Consider the following 23844-nt stretch of genomic DNA (forward strand, 5'->3'; position numbering starts at 1 on the left):
GCTCCTCCTTTAGATTCTGGAACTTGCTTGGGGTCCTGTATCTCCAACACCAATCTCAATGGCGGTGCAAAGCAGGCACTGATAAATATGCACTGAAAGAATTCACTTCTTCCAGGAAGCCTTCCCTGACTTCCCACCACCCGGGCCCCACTCTGGGCGGCCCAGCCCCTAGGTTCCTCCCTGCCACTGTCCCGTCACTGACCCCTTGTCCATCTGGTCTGTTCTAGGGACTCCTCAGGGCATGGACCTTGTCAGTCATGTCCATGGCCATATTCCCCACTCCCAGCAAAGCGCCTGATACATAGTATGTGCTTAATAAATTGTGGGCTGTCTGGGTGAATCCACAAACAAAGATTCCTGAACATCTTCTGTAAATTCTCTCAAACCTGTCAGTCTCCTTCCCTTCCTATATGGCCAGCCTTCTCAGCATGATTAAGTTTTCCTATTCTGGATATTTCCTCTCCTAAACATCCCATGCTCTCCAACTAAATCTAACTTTTTATTGTGATGAATTCCATCTAAAACATTAACAGCAAATGTGCCTTCTCTTCCATTTCCTGGATTTCTGTGCTCTCTGCAATGGACAGTATCAAACCTCTGAGTAGTCAGGGGAGGGGCAGGGAGAGTGGGAGGGGGCAGGCCAGCTGGCCGGTGGGGGGCTGTGGCTTTTGTTCCTTCTCTGTGCGCAGCCCTGGAGAAGAGGCCTCAGGTTATAAATCCAGCTGAGCCTGTTTTATGGAGAAGGTGCTCCACTGCTGATAGGTTTTTATAGCTGCCTGTTTACAAAGCCGAAGCATAATTAATTCTCGGCCACCTCCCGCAGTGCCAGCTGTCCCATGCAGCCAGGTTTGGGGTGGCCAGGCTGAAGGAGGACAAAGGATGTTCTCTCCTTTGAGCCCCATCAACTGTATTAAGTACCCTTCCCCCTCCACCTCCACCTCCATCCCCAGTCCTCTGAGGGACTTGGTTGGATTGCTTTGGCGACCCAGTAAATGGCACCCCTGTTCCTGTCCAAGTGTGAAACGCCTCGAGGGGGAGAGAAGAGTCAGGTACGTAGAATCAGGCATACATCAGGCATACGGGGTGTACATGCAAACCCCAGTGGGACCTGCTCTCCCAGAACCCAGAAAGGGCCTCACCCAGCACGCAGCACTGACCCAACCCAGGCCTGTACTTCATGTCACAACTCATCCCTAAACCCACAAATCAGAGTCAAGTCCCCATCCCCACTGCCCAGTAGTAGCCAAGTGAGGGTAGAGGGGGTCCGGAAGCACCCTCCCCCCAGAATGAGGGCTGGGGAGTGGGGTCCCCAGCAGCCTAGATGGGAGACACGGGGGACCAGATCCCTCTCTGCTTGTTGCAAAACCAGACTTGTGCCTTCCTTAGATACAGAAATGGATCTAGCCACCTCCTGCTGGCCCGTGGGCCATCTGTCCCTTCAGAATGACTTGCATGTCCCCCGATCAGATCCATCCGCCAGTCAGATCCCCAGCGTTATGAACATGGAAGTTTAACCCTTAGGGTGCAGCCGGCTCTTCCGCACTTCCCAGCTCCTGGGGCACATCCCGTTTCCCCTTCGTCCCATCTAAGTCCTCCTGGGTCATTTCCCTGGGTCTGCATGGGACCCTGCTCGCAAGTGTGCCTCATACCCACATGCCCCCTCCTTCGACACACGCGCCTGCTTCAGAGAACACACTGGCATCTACGCCCTCAATGCAGAGTCTTCATTCCACAAATGAGGAAACTGAGGCCCGGGGAGGCTATGCGGCTCCCCCGGGGTCACACAGCCAATCAGCAGCACAGCCTGGGCCTGTGTAGGGGTCTCTAGGCCCAGCGTCGTCACCTGTCACCATGCTGCACAGCCCCTTACAAGGATACAAGTCCAACCCCACAGTTTTCAGCCGTTGCCCCAATTTATCACCTGCCGTCCCACTGTCCCCATATGGACAAGCACATGTAGCCAGAAAAGTGTCCCAGTTTGGAGTAATGAAAATTGGGTCACTCGTAGGGAAGATGCCAGAACAAGGCATGCCTGGGGTTCACAGGGTGGACCACAGGGGCTCCCAGCTCCAACAAATGCTCCAAAGCATTTGGAAGCAAAGTTATCAACTGAGTCCTTGGCATAAAGCCATGTGGGTCCTTGGGGTCCTGCTGTCCTGTGGATGTCCTGGCCCAAAGCTCTCCTGGAGAGGTCCAATTCACCCTCTGGCCCAGCACAGATCAGGACCCTCTCAGAACACCACAGGGCTGCAGGAGACTGAGAGGCTCAGGTGGCCAGGCTGCCACCCTGGCAGGCTTGCCACCCACCGCCTGTATGGGTTGCTCCCCCATGCCCGGCTCCAGCTCCTCACGGCCACGCTGCAGGTCACCCTCGCTTGGTTAAAAGGTAGGACTGGGGTTCTGGTGGGTCAGAGTCAAGGGTCAAGGCCTTTGGAGCCACCCTGGAGCACCCTTTCCTGGGATGCTGATAGGCGTGGATGTGTTGGGTGCGGCTCCCTCCTCTGGTTCCACTGCTCAGCAGAAAGACAAACATCTGACGGGACCTTTCTGAGTAGCAGGTGCACATGTTATCTCAGACCACCCTTGAGGAGACCCCAAGAGTCCTCTGGCCCCGATTTAGAGCTGAAGACATGGAGGCAGGAGGGGGGCCAAGGCAGGTCAACTGTGCATGGGCAGTGGGTACCTGAGTCCCTTGGTGCCCGTCCGCTCTACAGATGTACACGCACCAGGGACAAAGCATGGGGGGGAGGGGCCCCCAAAGGGAAGGAGTGGAGTTCGAAGGCATCGGAGTGCCTGCGGTATCGGGAACCAGTCCCAGTGTACCCCAGCTCTGCCTCCTCCTGGCTGAGGGAGGTCTTAACTTCTGGGACCCTCAGTTCCCTCATCTGTAAAATGGACAGAACCACCCCCTCCTCTAGGGCTCTTCACAGTTCAGTGAGATGAGGTACAACAAGAAGATGCAATGGTTGGCAGGGGTGGGTGGTGGATCTGTCCCCACCGTGTCCCCTGGCTGGGGCAGAGGAGGGCCTTTGGGAAGCTGTCCACTCAGGAGGACACCGTGTGTGACGGGGCTGCGGCTGGTGCACGGTGGGGTCCCTCCTCCCCGCCTCTCCCTCCCGCAGAACAAGCCATCTTCTTCTTCTTTTTTTTTTTTTTGCGGTACGCGGGCCTCTCACTGCTGTGGCCTCTCCCGTTGCGGAGCACAGGCTCCGGACACGCAGGCTCAGCGGCCACGGCTCACGGGCCTAGCCGCTCCGCGGCATGTGGGATCTTCCCGGACCGGGGCATGAACCCGTGTCCCCTGCATCGGCAGGCGGACTCTCAACCACTGCGCCACCAGGGAAGCCCCCTGACCCCCCATTTCTATCAATAACTTCAGCCTGATGCACACAGGGAGGCGGGTCTGTGGGAATCTACTCTACCTCCTAAAAAAAGCTTTTACTCACCTCTTGTTTTCTGTATTTATTTTTTCCAACTTTATCGAGATGTAATTTACAAATAACACTGAATAAGTTTAAGGTATACAATGTGTGGATTTAATATACTTACATGTTACAAAATGATTACCACCGTGTTGTTAGCTGAATCACCATCCCAGCACATTATTACCATTTCTTTTTGTGGGAAGAATATTTAAGATCTACTTTCTCAGCAACTTTCAAATATATAATATAGTATTATTAACTATAGTCACCATGCTATAGATTATACTATAGATTATAGATTATATAATGTATAGATTATACATTAGATCACCAGAGCTTATCCATCTTATAACTGGACCCTTTGACCAACATCTCCCCATTTCCTCCACTCCCAGCCCCTGGCAACCACCATTCTAGCCCCTGTTTCTCTGAGTTTGGCTTTTTTTAGATTCCATATATAAGTGAGATCATACGGTATGACTTCACTTAGCATAATGACCTCAAGGTTGATCTACATTGTCACAAATTCTGTATTTTAATAGGCAAAAGCATGGGATGCTTTTCATATTTTTGGACAGAGAAGTGGTCTGGAGGACAAGGCCTCTGCATCCTGTTACTGGTCAGGGAGACAAGGGAGGTGCAGCACCTTCAAGGTCAGACGCATCCCAGGACGGATTTTGGCTCAGCCGGCCGTCTGCAGCAGACTGCTTCTCAAAGCGGGTCCCAGCACTGTCTCCCATCCCATCTGTTCTCCACAGTGTGACCTGGCCTGTCCCGAAACCAAAGGCAGAATCTAACTCCCCTCCACCCTGGGCCAGCCTGTGACGGGACTGAATTAAAGTCACACAACTGGTGATGGGAGACTCCGAGGAGGTCAGCAAGTCGGGTCTCGCACCTGGATCCTGGGACACCTGATCTGGCAAACCAGTGCCCTGACACCGCCATGCTGGAGAGGCCACGTCTATGGTCCCCAGGGAACCAGCCCCACCACACACGGAACACGTGAGCGAAACCGTCTTGGACCCTCGCGCGCCCAGAGCAGCCTGCCCAGCAGCCTAGAAGGAAGATGCAGCAGTTGCCATGTAGAACAGATCTGCCCAAATTCCTGACTTACAGAATCCAGGGCACATAATAAAACCGCTGTTGTCTTAAGCCACTAAGATTTAGAACGACTTGTTACGTAGTAGTGGTAACCATGACACCACCGTGTGACTTTAGGTGTGTGACCTGACCTCTCTGGGGCTCCGTTTCCTGGGATATAAAAGGGGGTCATTCCCACCACCTCTCATAGTGGGTATAAAGTTCCGATGAGATCATAAACATGTGTCTCATGATATCGTTGCAGTCAAGAAATGGCAGCTTCCCTCGTCATGGCCGTCACCATTACTATTCTACCATGAAGACGAGATACCTGTACACGCTAGAGAAGGGTCACAGCACAATTCCTCTCCTGTGCAGTCAAAGCCCCATCACCCATCAGACACACATCAAGAGACAATGATCACAGCCATAAGTCACGATGTACTGGAGCTGAAACTGATCCTTTTTTTTTTTTTTAAAGCAAGAGAGACAGAGACTGAGGGGTTTGCTATAATCTACAGATTACTCCAGAGCTGCATTATACATGTGGACTCTTTTAAAGATCACCACATGAAAAATTTTGATACATTTTATTTTTAGTTTAGTAGACATGATATTCAAATCCTTATTTAAGCCCTTTAAAAACACTCCTATGTTTTCATGAAGAAATTGCATTCCCATATAGTCAGAGATAGGAATAACCTGAAATACAGAAAAAATGTACATTCTCAAGGATGCTCAACATATCTTAATTTAAAACACCCAAAGTTGGGGGCTTCCCTGGTGGCGCCGTGGTTGAGAGTCCACCTGCCGATGCAGGGGACACAGGTTCGTGCCCCGGTCCGGGAAGATCCCATGTGCTGCGGAGTGGCTGGGCCCGTGAGCCATGGCCACTGAGCCTGCGCGTCCGGAGCCTGTGCTCCGCAACCGGAGAGGCCACAACAGTGAGAGGCCCGCGTACCGCAAAACAAACAAACAAACAAAAAAAACACCCAAAGTTGGGATATGAGTGTCCGAGAGTGGGAGGTCTCTCCACCCTCTACACACTGTCATCCACACCTACCAGCCTTGGGAACACGCTGGTATCGACCAGAGACGAGGAGAGGAGGCTCAACCCTCCTTTCTCCACCATGCATGCTGCCCCAGCCCTGCCTCGACAACCTCTCCTTCCCACCGCCTTCACCTCCATCCCCTTCCACTGCCGGCTCTGGGCGCCTCACTGGGGCTTTCTCGCCTCTCCTGGAAGTGCCCTCGTCCCCCTCTGACCCTCACTCCCCCACTTCACTCTCTAATCTTCCCAGAGACCTCTGGTCACTCTCGGTTCCCTCTTTCTTCTCTGCCTGGACAGATTACCAAGGCCCCTTTGTCTGTTCATCCGCCACGACTGCCCAGGAGCTCCAAGACCCACAAGTTAATGCTCCGGCAACCCTAGAGCCACACTGTTTCTCACCTGCGAGCTTCTGTCCATAACACCCCTACTGCCTGGGATGCCTTCTCCCCTGCGCGCTACTACCCTGCTGGACAAGCCGCTCCTCTGCTCTGGACTCAGCCTCTCCGCCCATCTGCTCCCAGGCTGCGACAGGACCCCACTGCATCCCAGCTCCCATCACACTGTATTATGATCACCTGTTCATGTCTCCTTGGCTCCAGAGGTTCTCAAGGGAGGGGCTGTGCCTTATTCCTGCTCTTTCCTGTATCCTCCTTCCCCACCCACATACCCACTGTAGGCAGCAAACCCCAGGCTGGCAGATGAAGCCTGCATAGCTACTGAATAAGTAATTAAATCTACATGATGGACTATTATGCAGCCATTAAAAACTGTTTACTCAGAGTCTGTAATAATAGAGGGGAATGTTTCAGCACGTTAAGTATTTTAAAAGAAACAACTGTATTTATATTACAATCTACAGGGGGGCAGTAAGAAAGAAATATAACAAAATTGGAACAATGTTTCTGGGGCAATGGAGTCAAGGATGTTATTTTTTCCCCCTCTTTATTCTACTTTCTGCACTTGCAAACGTTTCTGCAATGAGATAAAATAAAGAAAAATCTTGCAAGGAGCATCTTAACATACATGCACCTTAGCCCCCAGAGTATGACAATATGGGATACCTTATGATGACGGATTATATCTTCACAGCTTCAATAAAGAGCCTTACCTCTCCTTGGGGAAAATATTCAGGTGTTTTTTCTTTTTTAATCACCTTTCACATTGAAAGCTGGTATAGGAACCACTATCGCTCAGCCCTTGACTCCTTCAGCCAGTTCATTCCATGACGGATTGTTCCCGAAGCAGACAGGCTGGCTAGCGATCTGCACAGTGAAGACAGTGGACGGAAGTGCCTCTCTCCCACTGATCTACTGGCTGCCTAACCGTTTTTGCAGTGAGGAATCTGAGTTACCTAACTGTCTTGAGCTGCTGCTTTCAATAAGGAGGATACTAACTCCAATCCTCCAGCCATGGTTCAACATCACCATGCCCTTGACATGTGGAAGGGCCACACAGGATAGACACTGCCCATCTGGCATGAGTTCAGGGAGACCTCACTTTGCACAACTGTGTGGAACCCTAAAAATGACCGTGCAAGCTGAAACACTCAAAGTGATCTTAATAATCAATGTGGAAATTACAAAAGTTCCACGATCTTAAAAAAAAACTTTTTAAAGACATGAAAAACTCTCTTACTGATGGTTATAAATGTAGAGGGTAATAAAGAAAGAGTAAAACTAATATTTTATTTAGTACACATTCATGTAAAACCTTAGAAACACTGAGAATTCAAGTGTTTTATTTCTTGGTAAAAAGTGTATCCAGACTAGTTTCAACAGTGCTGGCTTCCTCTGCTTGTTGGATAACTTGCGACGCTGGGCAAACATCTTTTCTATGCCTTGAAGAACTGCCTTTCTAAGTTCAGATCCGCTTCCAAGATTCTATCCTCTGCACGTTCAACACTGTGGAATAGCTTCAAGAGTTCCTTTAACATGAAGTGTGCTGCCAGTGTCACCTCCCCTGGGACATCTTCATTTTTTCTGTCACAGGCACTTCTCTCATTTATGTCAATAAGTTCACCTTGACTTAGTTACTTAGTTCCGCTGGCTGCATATAAGAGTCTCGAATGGTCACAGCTTCAACATTCCCAGGATCAGCAGTTTCCTCTATAACTCCATTTACATCCAATCCAAATTTCTCTGCCAGCATTATTACTTTTCTTCTTCCTTTTATTTCTTTTTTGCTGAGCATCATCTTTGTGGGCCAGATTTCCTCTTTTGACTATCCATTTTTGTAAAATGTCATGTGGGTTTATCACCAGGAAACAAGGAGGCAACATCACCACATGCTTTTCTATCTACGTGTGAACCAACAGATACACAGGGACCAACCAGAGACAGACACTGAAAGAAGTGACTTGGTCTCAGATCACAATACTCGTCTGCAATTTACTTAGTGATTTGTGGGCTGGAGAGCAAATGGCGAAGTTTCCACTTTATGCAATTACTCACAGTTACCATTTTGTGGTAGCTGAAATCTGGGCTATGTGATTGGGGGACTGGCATCACTGAACCAAACTGTGGTGACTGAAAATCCGTACACATTGGAACTGTGCAAAGTTGAAGATCGCCGGGTGGAGGTGTGGCATTTGGGAAAATAATTGGACTATTCTGGGGTCAGATTTGAAGACATGCCATTTGTTCACTCAGTCATTCAAACACACATTTATCCAGCACCTAGTGGGCACCAGGTGGGTACCAGGTGCCGAGCTGTGTACAGAGGAAACAGGCATGTCCAAGATATATATCCGCTGATGTTGCATGAGGCAGGACTCCGGGTCCAATGTTTCAGAAAGGCCAGGTTCCAGTCCTGTCTTATGATCTGAGCTGAGTCGTCCCTCCTGGCTGGGACTGGGAATTAAGGTTCTTTAAGTTATAAGGAACAGAAATTGACTCAGGCTAACATAAGCAAGAAGGAAGTTACTGGAAGGTCCTGAGGGAGCCACAGAATCTAGGAGAGAGCACAGCAGCTGGACAAGGGGCCTCAGAAGGAGCCGGACAGTACTGGGAATTCAATTTCGGGGATCTATGACTATTCCAGTTACCTATCGCTGTGTAACAAATAACCTTATAACTCAATGTCTTCAAACAGAAACCTTTTGCTCCTGAGTCTGCAATTTGGGTAGCTCTTGGTGGAGATGGTGTGCACTGCTGAACAACCTGCCCAGGACCTCTCGGCTGATCAGTGGTGAGGAGGGGTCCTTAAAAGAGAGGGGCGCGCCCAGGGGATTCCCAGGATCCAGGCAAACACCTGTCAGCATCCGGTCCCATCAGGCAACTGGGATTCAGAAAGGGACTACAGACTGTGGGGATGAAACTGTAATCCTTACGAAACAGTAACGAATGTCTTTATCAAGTCAGGATGGAGGACTGATCTCCATCAGAAAAGATTTAAGAGACAGAACAAGCAAATGCAGATGCAGGACTTTAGATCCTGGGTCAAACCAAGCAACTTTAAAAAGACATTTTTGAGATAACTGGAGACATTGCTGAGGTGAACCAGAATGAATCAACCTGTTTGTTTATTTTTTACTGAAGTATAGTTGTCTTGCTAAGATGGACCAGAATTTAGATTGAAAGAAATTCGTACTCATTTTGTTTGGTGAGATAGTGGTACTTTCAGAGATGCCTGCTGACGTAGGGGTGAAATGACAGGAGTCTTGAATTTACTTAAATATTCTTAAGGATGGGAAAGTAAATGAAGAAAGTACAGCAAAATCTTGAGAGCAGCTGAAAAGCGAGGGGATGGATGAGGAACGATTCAACATACGATTTTCTCTACTTTTGTACCTATTTGAAAGTTTTCATTGAAACGTTATTGAAATTATAAAAGGAAATTCAAAAGCTGGTAATGACAACACAAGTAGCTCCCTTTTATTGGGGTGTAAGTGCAATGCGCACATTATTGCCCTTAATACAAAAAGCCCACGTGGCTAGTAGTTCTCCCTCTCTTTTAGGGATGAGTCGACTGGTTCAGAGGCTGGAGAACCTGCCAAAGGCTCACAGCCATGCCCAGGAGCAGAGCGCAGGGCTGGCAGCCCTGGGGGGTCAGGGCTGCAACCTCTGCAGGGCGTGGGGGCGGGAGGACGCAAGAGGCCAGGCTGGTTCAGAGGAGGCCCTGGTCTGCAGTTGGAGATCCCATCCCTGCTTGGGGCAGCCGGAACCTCTGAGCAGCCTTTGTTCTGCCTCAATGTGCCATTCAGCCCAGGGTTCTGGAGGACAATGGATCCCACTGTGCAAGGAGGCAATGCCATCCTGGGCAGCGCAGAGGCCCCAGGTGGGCCCTGGTCCCCAGGCAGGCTGGCAACTACAACCTGGGCTCAGGTAGAGGAGCCTAGATGCTGTCAAGGGACAAGCATGTGTAACTCTGCACATGCTGTTCTTTCTGCCTGGAATGCACTAGAAATCTGTGCCTCAGCACTCCATCACTCCCGACCCTGTGAATGCCACTCCCTGTAGCGCCAAAGCACCCGTCCTCTATAGAACTGTGATCATCCCCCCACTGATGCAGTGGAGGGGATCCCTTCTTCCACTGACCCACGTGGATTACCTTCACCACGTGTGGCTAGGAGAGATGCCGTGCTGCTACGTGTCCAGCGTTAGCACCATGCCAGGCAGTCCTGGGTTCAAATTGCGAGACCCTCTGAAGCTGGGTGCAAAGCCAGAACTGAATGGGCCACCTGTCCCTTCCCTGTTGGTCCAACAACCAGGCAATGTGGAGGTTAGGAGGATGGGTTTGCAGGCAGATGGCCGGCATTCAAACCCCAGCTCTGCCCCTTACAAACCATGTGACCCTGGGCAAGTGTCCAAGCCTCAGTTTTCTCCGTCGTAAAATGGGGTAAAACACACACACGTGCACACACACACTGGGGTTTGTGAGGATCCAATCATATGAAGCACTCAGTATCACATCTGGCATCAGTAAATGGTCAATCATAATAATGGCTATTATGTTCGTTTCATAATTATTTAATGCTGAAGACCAGGTGAGTAATTTTGCACAAGGGCTGACTGGTGAGGAGACCAAGGTTAATTAACAGGACACCCCAGGGTGCTGTGGGGCTGGCAGATTGCTTCAGCAACTCCAGACTTCCTCCTGAGGCAGCCCACTCTCTCACTGGCATCCAAGATCCTGGGAGAGATGAGCCCATGTTTCAAAGACACAGCCTGGCCTGTGTCCACGAAATGAAACCAGGAGCGTGGAGCTCTAGAAATGGTGCCTTCTGGGGCCTGGAGCATTTGTCCCAGGGCAGGAAGACTGGGGCGGGGGTGTCAGGTGCGTGAGGAGACATCCTGGAGAGCAGGTCACAGAGAGCAACCTATTCTGTGTGCCAACGGGGAGAACTAGGGGTGCAGACTATAAAGGCTCATGGAGAGATGGCATCACCAAATAGAATGCAAGGGAACCAGGTGCTGGGTGGGTGTGGGCACCTGAGAGATGCTTCCCAACGCTGTCCTGGCTGCTTGGCAGCATTTAAGGCTGGGTGACCCAGCTTTCTTCCTGCCAGCCCCCTCTCTCTCCCTTCCCTTCCAGGATTCTCTTCGTTTTGTGACTCCAGAGCCTTCCTGTTTTATCTCCCACCTGGGTGGCCACCAAGAATTCTCGTTCTCTGTCCCTTAGATGTTGGTGAACCGTGGGGCTCTGGCCTCAGCTCTCTTCCCTCCTTCCTGTCACCCCCACTTCACTCTCCCTGCCCAGAGACATGGGCTTCTTTTCTGCCTAGCACGTAGTGGGTGCTCCAGAAATGTTTGTTGAGTGAACGAATGAATGAATGACCTTGTCCTTCAATGTTGTACGTCTGGCATCTAACCTCCCCCTGGCATTTAAGGGGGATCAGTAAATGTCCGTTGAACAAAAGGGGAAAAATGTTCAACCTCATTGGTATTCAGACATGAATTTAAACAAATATTTTTCATCTGTGATATTGGCGAAGGTCAAACCAATGAGAATACTTAATGCTGATCAGCATGAGGTAAAATCTGTCAACGTGTGTCGAGAACGTTAAACACGTTCATGATTTTTAGGTAAAATTGCATGTCCGGGACTCTCTCTGAAGAAAATTATTCCAGATTTGGGGCGAGGGATGGGAATAGGGTGTCTTCCTACACACATAGCATTCCTTCCCTCAGTGTTAGTTATAAAAGAAAATAAACAACCTAGTTATCCATCAGTCGGGGGTGAAGAGTTGAACTATGACACCTATCACAGGAAGAGTGCGCAGCCAATAAAATGGTGGAATTTGGGGGCGGAGCCGAGGTAACCAGTTACACACCCTTCCCTGCGAGGACTTGAGAACACACGGGGAAGATGGACAAGAAGGAAATCAAAAAAATTCTTCTTCCTTGATGGTAAACTCGCGGCGGGGAGTGAGCTAGGGAACCCTACTCCACTGCCCCTCCTCTTGGGCCTGTGGGGAGAGATAGGTCTAAAGGCTGGACTCTGAAATGAGGGAAACATAGGCTTCTTCTTGGGGCCCCATGGGTAGGGGTGAAGCAGAGACTTTCAATACTACAGCCCCGCCCAACAGAGAAAAATTGTCCAATGAGTGACAGGTTCTCACCAGTTCCACCAATCACAAAAGCCAAGGGGGTGAGAGGCGGGGCCAAGGATTCCACCATCCCAGGAATTCCAGCCTCCTCCCTCCAGCAAAATAGGGCCAACTATAGCATTTGCGGACCCCGGTGCAAAGTGAAAATGCAGAGGATAAAAAGCAGGGAGAAGTATCATTAAAGGTACAAAAATATAAAGCTTCCTCATTTTTTTCCCATGACTTGTCTTAGTTATTTGCTATTTAATGACAATTGAAAAAAATTTAAATTATTAGCATGAATTGTATCGCTCATTCTGTTGTGTAATTCCAGCTTTAAATGCAAACAGAAGAGCACTGAACTCGAATGCAGAATCCCTGAATTACACAATTCGTATCTGGTAGCTCCTACAGGCATACGTAGCTTGTTCTTACCAGAGCAGTGGGAACACTGTACGTTTTATTTCACCTTTTGACGCTTGCACGTTCTAGGCACACACCTCCACCCTCGATGAATGACGGTTGAAGGGAACAGGAACTATGGTTGTCCATCTTTCCCTTTCTTTTGGTGCCATCATTTTCAGAAGCGTTGATTAGCTAGCCCAAGGATGTCACACGATTAACAAAGGATATGATAGGGTTCCTTGGTCCTTATGCTTCTTAGAATGTCATTGCCTCCTTTCTGCATTCAAAACAAGTTCTGATTCAAAAGGAAAGCGTGGCCTCTCGAGCTGTCAGTGCCCCTGTTTACGCAACCACAGACATGCTGATCGGTGCCTATGCTCAGAATTCTGGTGGCCCCAGGACGCTGGGGAGCTCCATGACACTTAAAGTGACACAAGGTAAGCATGTTACGGAAGCCACACAAGGAACAGCGGAATCGCTTGTTGCATGTGTCACTTGTGTTCACAGGTGTGCTCCATTGTCCCATCAGATGTCACTTACAAAACACGGGTCCAAAGATACAATTATTAAAAATTTCAAGATGGGGACAGCAGAGAATTAAACGGAGCGCAGGGTTCTTGGTCTTTCCGAATATGGGACCTACACGGGTTGCACACTCAGAGGACACCAGCTCTGCAGCAAAGCACTGGAAAATTCTTATAACCTCACACTTAAAAGTACCCTTCCAAATGGTTTATATGGAGAGATTAAAGCTTTTATTAAAAACAGACATGGGCATTTAAAAGAGATGGGCAGGAACTGTGGCAAATGGCTAACAACATGTATCTAGAGGCTGGTCTTTCCTCTTCATCTGCACTGTTACTCTGTAATCCTCCCCTTTAAGCCCCAGTATTTCATACAGCCACGCTTCAGGTGTCAAGACCTAAACACCTTAGAGAAACATCCCTTAGCTCTGCTGACTTTAAGGATAAAACCCCCAAACCGTAGCAAGTAAAAACCAGGAGATGATGCGGAAACATTTTACTAGCTCTTGATCTCCATCTTGCAGCAAGAAAATGAGAAAACCCCTACTTGGTGACTGCACCAACCTTTAAGTGAGGTCTGGCTTCCTTGACAGTTTGGGGAAACGGATAACAATAACCCCTTCCCAAAGGTGGACCTTTGGAGTCCACATGGTCTTTACTCCTCAGAACCTTGTGACAACCCAGGGCAGGAAGCAATGCAGGGAAACTGAGGCTCAGAGAGGTGATGTGACTTAATGGGGGACAGCCACCGGTGTCCCACTGCAGCCTCCTTCCCTGAAGTGGAGACAACATGAGCTCGTGAAAACCCAGGCAAACTTATGGAAGGGGTGCTCCTAAGTGGAAGCAAAGGGAACAAATATTTCAAAAATCAAAGGCTGGCTCTCCGCTCTCCTACTGGGCTGGCTCAGGTCCCTGCCAGACATAACTCCCCTCTCAGCACAATTTCTCTGGGGGTGGAGATGGAATTAGGTTAGCCAGTCTGATGACAGTTCTAAGGGCTAGTCTAACTCTAACCCCTGAAGAACAGACATAGTTATTTATGGACAATATTTATTAAGTACTGACTGTGCCCCAGGCCCTGGGCTGGGCACAATCACACACACCAAGCCATTTAATGCCATGAGTTCACTGAACATATTCCATTCATGAAGCACGGTGGGGAGTCCACAGAGAAGATGCTACAGCATCAAATAACTGCACGTCCCTTGTTTCAAGTGACCTAAGGAGCAACCTGGAGAAGAAACTAAGGCTCAGAGAAACCTGCCCAAGATTACAGACCCAGAGCGGACCCCACTGGGAAGGCAGGTCTCCAGACCCCACCAGATCTCCTGACACCAGATCTTGGGATACCTCATCTGGCTGGAAACGCGAGGAGGGGAAATCAGAACTCTGCAGCTTGGACTTGAGCGCGTGAAAAAAATCAAAGAGGATTTCTAAAACAAAAAGCAAACAAATCAACATCCCTCCTGGTTTTCTGTATCTCGCATCTCGTTCGTGAGTGACAGGGCAGTCTTTCTGTTTTCCAGATAGTCAGTAAAGGCTGTACGAGTCGGGGTACTGCTGGCTGCAAGTAACAGAGACTTGGTTGAAAGTTTGAAACAATGAGTAAATGTAACAGTTCACGGAACTGGAAGCCCAGAGGTGTGGTGGACATCAGGCCTGGTTAATCCAGGAGTCATAGATGTCACCGACATCCCCAGTTCTCACTCACTGTCTGCTCTGCCAGCAACGGTGTTGTTGGCTTCAGACTGGCTCCCTCCATGGTCTCAAGGCGGCCGCCAGCAACAATGGAGGCTTCTGTGTTCCATCACAAGAGAGGGACCAGCTTCCTGCAGCTCACTCTACTCTCCACTCAACCTCCAGAAAGGACTCCCACGTCCATTCTGGGACCAGTCATTGCAAGGGGGATGGGAGTACACTGGTCCATCACTGCCTGCCCAGGGCCAGACTCAGAAAAGGATGTGCTTGGTAAATGCTACTGCATGAAGGAGGATGAATGTATTTTGTAGATTCAATCTAGCCTAAAAATGTCTATTTAACCACCCTAAAGCTGAGTCCTGGGGCTGCAGCAAGAGATCACAGCCAGGAAGAGTCCTTCCAAGAGCCATATCTGGCTCTTGAGAAAAGCCTAAACAGAGACTCCTTGGCATTCTCCTATCCCTGGGGCCCCTTTCTCTAGGGCTCAGGTCCTTCTACTGTCAACTGTACTGTTCTCCCCAACACTCACCCATCCTTGCCAAGTTCTCTGTGCCCCACAGTGACATGCACTCATGCCTTATGATCACAACAGCCCTCAATCAGCCGAGCTGAGCTAAGAGTTAGAGGGGAAAAAACTGCTCTAATTCACACTAAGGTGTGAATGACTAACAAAACCTAAACTCTCCCCGAGGTATTTGAGATGTTACAAGAAGAAATTGAGGAACTCAAGCAAGACTCACACTGGTGAAGATGACATTTAACTTGAGACCTAAAGGATGAGAAGGAAGAGCAGGAAGTGGGTGTTCCAGGTAGTGGACGTAACCAGTGCAAATACCCCAAGAGAAAGAAAAAACTTCCTGCTTAAGGAACAGGAAGTAGATCAGAGCCACTGGGGTATTGTGAGTGTTTGTGACCAAGTGACCAGGTGGAACAGGAATTTGTACACCTGGTTCTTTTACAAACTCCCAGCATCCATTATTTGCTTGTGAAGCTCCTCCAGGAACAATACTTTTAAATGATAACAATGCCATTTATTAAGTGCTTCCAACAGGCCGAACACTGTACCAGGTGCTTCCTAAATTAGCAAAACCACTGATCATTCCAACAGCCCTGTAAGATGAGTCACTATTACTCCTCCCTTTAAAGGGAGAAAGTGAAGCCCAGAAACATTTAGTAACTTGTCCGAGGTTGCACAGCACCTGAAGAGTCAGAAGAAGGATTCGAATACGAGTCTGTCTGACATCCAAATCTGTAACTTACTCTGTGCTCTGAGCACAAAATGCAGGCAAGATCAACAGTGTGAAAGTCTGTTTTCATGCAGGGAGGCCAGAAATCTCATATAATTCTAATAATTATTGTTATTGCTTTCTCAAGGGCGGGAACTTCAGATCTTGGTCCTAGGTTCCCTAGGACCTGAGCTCTGTGCCTTCCACACTCTGGCATTCAATCTGGGACATGGACAAAGGCCACGCCTCAGTTTCTTCATCTATAAAATAGGGATGCGGGGTATGTGGAGCTCCTGTGAGGCCTCAGCACATAATGGGTCCTCCACATACCTGGGCTGCCAGTTCACAATCTGTAGTTCCGAGGCAGCTCTTTCATCCACCATCTTATCTGACCCTCACAGAAACCTTAATACCTCTAGGCAGAATGGTATTATTCACTCCCATTTCACAGATGGGGAAAAGAGATCCATCCACGTAACGGCGTTCCCTTCTAGAATACAGGCTGCCCACGGGACAGTGTGGGGACTGTGTCCAGTCCCCAGGGCTAAAACCGACCAGAACATAGTAGGTACTCAGTAAATATGCGTTCTATGAATGAAGAATTAAAATCATCACTTCTTACTCTGATAACTATGCACTTCTCCCTTGTTCCTCCCTTCTAAGAGCTGGTGAATTTGTGCGAGAAACAGCGGGAGACAGAATAAAGAAGGAATTAGGGTTTGCAAATGTCCGCTATGAGTCAGGCAGTGCTTTTTAAATACTTTAAATCACGGCGCCCAGTGCCCTGTCCCATCATCCTCAATGTAGAGATGGGAAAACGGAGGCTTCCTCCAGAAAACCAGACCACAATGACCTGCCAAGATCCCCTCTCTCTCCTGGCTCCAGCCAGACCACTGGGGCACCTGCCAGCAACCCAGCAGCCTTTTTACCTCTGCCTCTCAGCAGGCTGCCAGCAGAAAGAACACCAGGAAACACGCTGATCCTTCCTCAGTCTCTCCAAGGCAGGCGACAAAAGACCGCTTTCAGCTGCCTGGGGACGCCCCCCACCCCGAAACCCCTAGCTTGGGGCAGAGCCCTCACCCGGCCTGAGCAGCCCTGCCCCCTCTCCCTACACACACCCATCAGCAAAGCGTGACTCAGCACTTCTCCTCCGGGGAGCGGGGAGCGCCACTCTTCAGCATATGTCCGCCCAGGTTACACACCCAGCCTCTGCTCCCCTGGGTCAGGACGCCCAGGAGCCCACCCCGCGCTGGCCCAGTGCTCCCTAGGCCTCCGCAGGGCTCGGGCTACGGGCTCCTCGGCCTCATGTCCGGCGGAGCCAGGCATCAGCGCGGCGGACAGCACCCTGGAGTCGAGTCACCGCTCCGAACCCACACGGGTTCCTGACACAGGCTCCCACGCGCACCAGTCCCGTGGCACGCAAGGCCCAGGGCCCCTCCCACCGAGGCACCCATCAGGGGACCTCTTGCTAAAAACCCACAAACACTTCTGCAGCCAGTCCAGCAGCCCCCAGGGAAGATGCAGACGGCCCCTTCACCCGGGAAGGTCTCCAGCACAAGTGTCCCCACCGCTGCATGCTGACACCCCGCGGCTAGCTCTCCCCATCCTCAATGGAGGCTCCACTCCGCGGGCCCCCGGCTGCGGCCCGGGAGCTGTCCCCACCGTTCCCTGGGCAAGGTGGAGCAGAGGGACCCTTGGAAGTTACAGGCTTATAAGAGAGGGCCGCTTACCCTCTAGATCCCACCAGCCTCGGAGTGGCGGTTGGGCTTGGGCTGTAGGGCCAATTTAGGGGATTTCAAATGCAGGGCCTGTTTGGGGTGGCATGTCCCACTTTGGGGGAAAATTCTGACAGTTTAGGGCCAGCTGTTCCTGTCTTAGTTCAACTCGCCAGGAATAAAAGATGAACCCCAAACCAGACACCTTCTCCCACCCACTAAGGGGCCCTGCTTCTCGAGGTACAGGGAGGGGCCGAAGACCGCGAGCCTCTAGGGGAATCTGGCAATGGATTACCCCCACCCCCACCCCCGGGTCCCACTTCGTCTCCAGGGAGTGGGCAGCCTAGAAAATTCTGCGGGCTCTGGACAGGGCAAACCCAGTATTCTAAGCCACTAAATTTCCCCGGTATTTCTTCACCAGATTAGCCGCAGAGGTGGCCTTTTTAAAAATGAGGGCCAGGGCCGATTCAGGATGCCACCAGGCCTGGGGGCGGAAAGCTGCCTGCCGGAGGGCGGCGCGGAGGAGGGCGCTGCGCTCTCGGGCTGCTGGGCAGCGGAGGCCGGCGCCCTCAGGCTCCCTCCCTCCCGGACCCGGGGCGGGGTAGGGTAGGGTGGGGGGACACGACACACAGCGCGCGGTCCAAACCTTCGGAGGGCATTCGGTGCGACGGCATCCCCACGCCGCGGCCGGCCGGAGGGGGCCTCAGACAACACGTACGTTACCTTCAGTCACATAGCTGTGGTCCCGCAGGAAGCTGTGGTTAATTTTCCGCGTGTCCGTGTCCTCGCCCATTGAAGGCCGTGCCCGGTGCCCTGGGCATGCCCCGCCGCCGCACACCGTTGCAATCCGCAGAGGTCGCGCCGGGCGCGCGGGCCATGCCGCCGCAGCCTAGCAGGGGCGCGGGCCACCGGGGCCCCGGGGGGCGGGCATCGCGACCGGGGGCAGCCGGGGACGGGCGAGGGCGGCCGGGACGGGCGCCGCGGTCAGGCTTGAGCGCGGCGGGCGGGCGGCGGCCGCGGGTGGGGGCGGACCGGGGCCCGGGAGCGCATCCCGGCCGGCGGTGCGCGCTGCGTCGGTGCGCCCGGCGGCGGAGGCCTGGTGCCGGTGCGCCTGGCTACGGCGGCGGCGGCGGCGGCGGCGGCGGCGGCGGCGGGAGGGGACGCGCGCGGCGCTGCGCCGACCGAGCCGAGGCCGAGCCAGGCTGCTAGGGCTGGGGCCGCCGCCGCCGCCGCCGCCACTCTCGCAGGCCCCTCCCTCGCGCCGCCCGCTCCTCCGCCCCCACGTCCCGCGCAGCCCGCCGCGCGCGCGGGCAGCCCGGCACCCTGCAGGTGCGGCGGCGCCCCGGCAAAGGCTGCGTCTCCGCGCTCCCGGCCTCGCGGGTGGGCACCTTTGGTCCCTGGGTCTGCCAGCGGGGGAGGGAGGAAGGAGATGGCCACCTTGGGGGGCACACGGTCAGCTGAGCCTTTGAGGGTCACCTTGCGTGCCCAGGTACTCCAGTTGTGTATGGCCCATGGGTGGGGAGATTAGAAAAGGGGAGGACAGGTGGGCAGCCTCACAAGGCCGAGGGCCGCGGCGACCAGAAGAACAGGGAAGGGAGCGGGGCGCGGCTGAAGGCGAATCTGGAGAATGGGAGACTTCACAGCGGCCGAAGACCGGGGGTGGGGAGTAGGGACAAGAGCCCCCGTTCATTGGTAAAAGAGGGTAGGCAGACGCACTTCCAGGAACCTCCTAAGGGCAAAACTGGACCCGTGGGAAGAAGCTAGGGGACGGACTTGGGGGGGGGGCGGGCGGCGGGGGGAATCAGCACCCTACAAACAAGGCAAAACTCTGGATGAGATGGCTGGAGGTAGTAGGCCTCCTCCAGGCAGAGCGCCGAGATCTCTTCTCATGCTCACCTCTCTACTTACTGGTGAGATAAAGTGGTGAAACAGTGCTGGGTACGCTCCAAAAACAGGCTGGGAAGTGCGGGTCCCTCCTCCCTCTGCCAGGCAGGAACCTACCCCCTCCCTTCCCTTAGTCATAAGTGTACCCGCCACCCCCTCGCATCCTACACAGTGCTTCACATAGAGCAGGCGCTCAAAACGTATTTGTTCCCTCTTTTGGGGAGCTGCCACCTCCTCCAAGCTGACCCCTTGCCTGCAGGGAGCCCAGCCCCCAGTGGGTGTGTCAGAGGTGTTGGGTATGGATCAACACCCCCCCCCAGCACCCTCCCCCGACACACACACCAGCAGGCTTTCCTAGGTGCTCGGCAAAACCAGTTTGGAAAGGGAGAGTAGGAAGGGTTCAGACTGCCTCCAAGGGGAGCCAAAGCTGAAGGGGCCCTTGGCCTGAGATTGGGGGTGGTTCAAGCCACAGGAGGGAGGTGCCACTGGTCTCTCTCACTCCTGCAATTCTGTGATGCTTTCCTCTTCTCAACTGGCTTTCTGGGGACTCCAGGCATCTCCCCAAACTGCAGTGGGGACAGGAGAGTCCAGAAGGGGCTGGGGTAGGAGGATGGGTTTGTGAGAGAGACTGGGGAAGGTGGAAGCCACCTGAGGTTTCTTGCTGGGAGGTGAGAGGGAGTTTCTGAAGCTAGATATGAGCTTTTATTCCATAGAAATGCCCAGAATGAACCTATAAGGAGGTGAAAGTTTCTCCCCCCTCACCCCCCCCCCACCCCCCGCCCCAGCACCCTGGAGGGCATAAGTGAAAGGGCAGGACCCAGGAAGGGCCTGGGGTTCTGCCAGCGCCACCACCTGGTTGCTGAGTGAGCCGGGACAGGTCCCGCACCTGTCCCCACCTCAGCTTTCTCACAAGGTCCACCTCATAGCACAGGTGTGCAGATCCAGTTCCAAGGCCAGGTGAACGCAAGGACCCTCAGGATGTGAAAGAGGCTGACATCCAGTTCTCTATCACCCACCAGCCTGATCTGCTCAAGTGTCCCGCACCTAACAACAGAACTCAGCATCCCACTCTCTGTCTGTTCCCCACTCACCTCTCTAGCTCATACAGCAAGTGGCTGCAGCCTCAGATACTGGAAATTGGACAGTTTGGGTTCAAGTCCTAACAGTGAAGGGGCCCCAGGCAAGCACAACCTTGTCAGTTAAATGGACGTGATCACAGGCTGGTGTGCCTAGTTCACGCTTAGCAGGGGCCTGGCCTCATCGGTGCTCTGGAATGTTAGACGTTACCATCATCGTGCTGACCCTCGCCTCTCTGATCTTGGGGAGACCCCCTCACCCCCAGCCTCCCCATCTGGCAGTCCCGCTGAAATACCCACCCTGTCTTCCAGGATGCCCTGGATCACAGTGAAAAGGGCCTTGCCCTGGCCAAACACAAGGATCCACCCCTTTCGTCAACCTGTAAGCCAGGCTGGGGACCCAGGAGTCGATGGTCTTGAACCTTGCTGGGCCCCAAGGCTCAGCTTCAGCCCCTTGCACCCCCATGCAGTCTCCTCTGACTCCCTCAGGGCTCCTCTGGACTGTCTCTTCCATTCTCCTGAAGCACCCCTACGTCAGAGCCAAGGCCCCTCCCGTGCTCGTGCCCACCTCCACCCCACTCAAACTCATGCCATCCACTGCTTCCTCTCCTGTATCTGCAGGCATCCCTGCCCCTCGGCACATCCTGCCCCTCTGTTCTCCTGACCCCAACCTCTCTCTCTGTACCTCCTCCTCCCTTGTCTTTCATTAACGAAGACTATTTGTTGAGCATCTACTATGTGCAGGCCCATTTCCAGCACAGGGGTAATGAGAACAGAACAGACCAAACTCTCTGCTCCCATGGGGTTGACGTATTAGTGGGGCGAGGTCAACAAGACAATGTAAACGTATAACATGGAGGTCATGATGAGTGAGAAGAGAAAGCAGGGCGCAGGGATGGAGATGGATGGAGGGGTCTATTTTATAAAGGGTGAGTGGAGAGGACCTCTCTGAGAAAGTGAAATTGTGTAACTACCACCTACATCAGGCAAAGAGGCCACTGCCATCCTCATAAGGCCTCCCTCACGACCCACTCTCTCCACCCCAAAGATAATCCCCATCTCGACTTCTAACACTATAATTTTGCTGGTGGGTGTCTTTGTGTAGCGTCATAGAGTGTGAATGTTTTCCTATCTGGTTTCTTCTGCTCAATATTATGTGTCTGAGTTTCACTCATTATTATATACATGCAGCTGTAGTTTATTCATTTTCCACTGTTTTATAGTATTCCATTGTACAGATACACTGCAATGTACCCTCCTTGTGATGGGCACTTGGCTTGTTTTCAGTTGGAGGTTGTGACGAATAAAGGTCTGCCTGGACTTACTTCCGTTGGGCGTATATGCTCATTAGGAAATTGCCAAATGTTGGGATCTGTGTATGTGGAGCTCCAGTAACTGATATCAAAGAATTTACCAAAGAGCTAATGTAAGAGTTCCTGTTGCTCCACAACCTTGTCAAACAAGATATTACCGTTGTTTGTGATTTTAGCTACTCACTACCTCCAGCATTGCACTAGGTATCCTCTCCAGAAACCGAGACTGGCCCTCGTCCTCCTTCCCACTCGGGATGAGCTGGAGTCATCCTCGACCCCTCACCCTTAAGCCTTCACAGCCTGTCCATCTTTCAGTCCTGCTGACCTGCTCTCAGAGCTCTCAAACCCTCCCCCTTCTCATGCCGGCCTCACCACCCCACCAGCATTCAGGGGCTCACCCCTCCCTCATGTGGACTGAAAGCTGACCATTCACTTTCCTGCTTAAAATGTTTCAAGGCTCCCAGTTTCTACACGCTAAAGTCTAAATTCTAAGGTCTTTGTAATGTGGTCCCAAACTGCATCTCTAACCAATTCCCTGTATGCTCGACCTGTTCTGCAATTTTCTGAACAAGGCTGGCCCTTTCAAGACTCTGTGCATTTGCGCATGCTTGTCCCCTGCCTAGAATGCCATTCCCACATCCATTTGTCTCCATTTGGAATCAACCTAAATGTCATCATGAACAGTAACTCTAACAGCAGCTCCCATTCATCGAATGGCCACAGGGAGGTCTTCGTGCTGACCTCACACGTCCTGCTTCCCACCTCCTCCTGCGTACTGGATAGATCTGCACTTCCTGTCCCCTCAAAAATTAGGCATAGTCATAAGAAGGTGTAGTGAAATGTAAAGAAAGTGACTGGTGTCTCTTCTGAGTTAGAACTTTAAAAGCCTGAGTGTGGTTTGCCAGATTTTTTTTTTTCCCTCCTGACTTAGGGTCTTGAAAAAGCAAATGTCAAGATAAAACCATGATCTTTATCTTGATGATGGCTTTACCTTTGAATGATTACAAAGAACAGGGACCACATTAAATGTGTAGTGTGAGTGAGAAATAAACATGTGCTGTGCTTGGTCACCGAGATTTGTGGGTTATTTGCTACTGTAACATAACCTCACTTATCCCGACGGCTCCAACCCTGTATGCCAGCTGGTTGTAGTTAAACACTTTACAGGTGCTATCTCATTTTGTCCTCAAAACATGAGGGCTCTGTATCAGCCAGAATGGACTAGGTTGTATTGCAGCAATGCATGACCCTTGGAAATGCAGCGCCTTATAGAATCTATTTCGCACTCATGCCTCATGCCCGTCACAAGTTGGCTGCAGCTCTGATCATCGTCATCCTTACTCTGGGAGCCAGGCTGACCAAGCAGCCCTACATTTGGGCGTTGCTGGGGTCATGATAGAGGTGAACAAGAGATGAGTGTCATGAGCTCACTCTTACAACTTCACTGGCCCAAGTAAGTCACATAACCACGACTCATGGGTTCAAAGGGCAGGGAGGGACACTATAGGTCACATGACCACATGACCTCAAGGGCACATATAAGTACAATCCTCCCCCAAGGAGGGACTACAAATATTTTGCACTATAGCAGAATCTACAACAGTACCCATTTTATAAATGAATAAACAGGCACCAAGTCACTTCCGAAGTCATGCACTAGTAAGTGGCTGAGCTGAGATTTACCCAGGTCTGTGTGAATCCAAATCTTGTACAGTCAGCCCATACTAGCTGGTACTAATGTAACTACCTCTCTGCCACCTTTCCCCTCTGTGACTACCCAGGTCCCACAGGGAGTTCAAGGGGGTCTCTTGGTTCTTTTCGCCACTGGGAACTATCTGGAGAGGTGGCCTGAAGCAGTACCCGGATGGATTTTTCTCCAGTGAAAGGCTAGACAAAAACCCAGCCACCTTGGGACTTCCCT

The 23844-nt window shown here is 51.6% G+C and overlaps 1 protein-coding gene across 1 annotated transcript in view; it reads right to left on the bottom strand.

The window, feature by feature from the left end:
• PPP2R2C (protein phosphatase 2 regulatory subunit Bgamma) overlaps window positions 1-18443 on the bottom strand; it is a 134792-nt gene extending 116349 nt beyond the window's left edge. Inside the window, exon 1 of the mRNA XM_065877336.1 lies at window positions 18374-18443. Within this exon, the coding sequence (XP_065733408.1) occupies window positions 18374-18443 (70 nt within the window). The remainder of the gene's footprint in view (window positions 1-18373) is intronic.
• Between the last annotated feature and the right edge of the window lie 5401 nt (window positions 18444-23844).

This window comes from Phocoena phocoena, chromosome 5 (assembly GCF_963924675.1).
Source record: "Phocoena phocoena chromosome 5, mPhoPho1.1, whole genome shotgun sequence".
Classification (NCBI taxonomy): domain Eukaryota; kingdom Metazoa; phylum Chordata; class Mammalia; order Artiodactyla; family Phocoenidae; genus Phocoena; species Phocoena phocoena.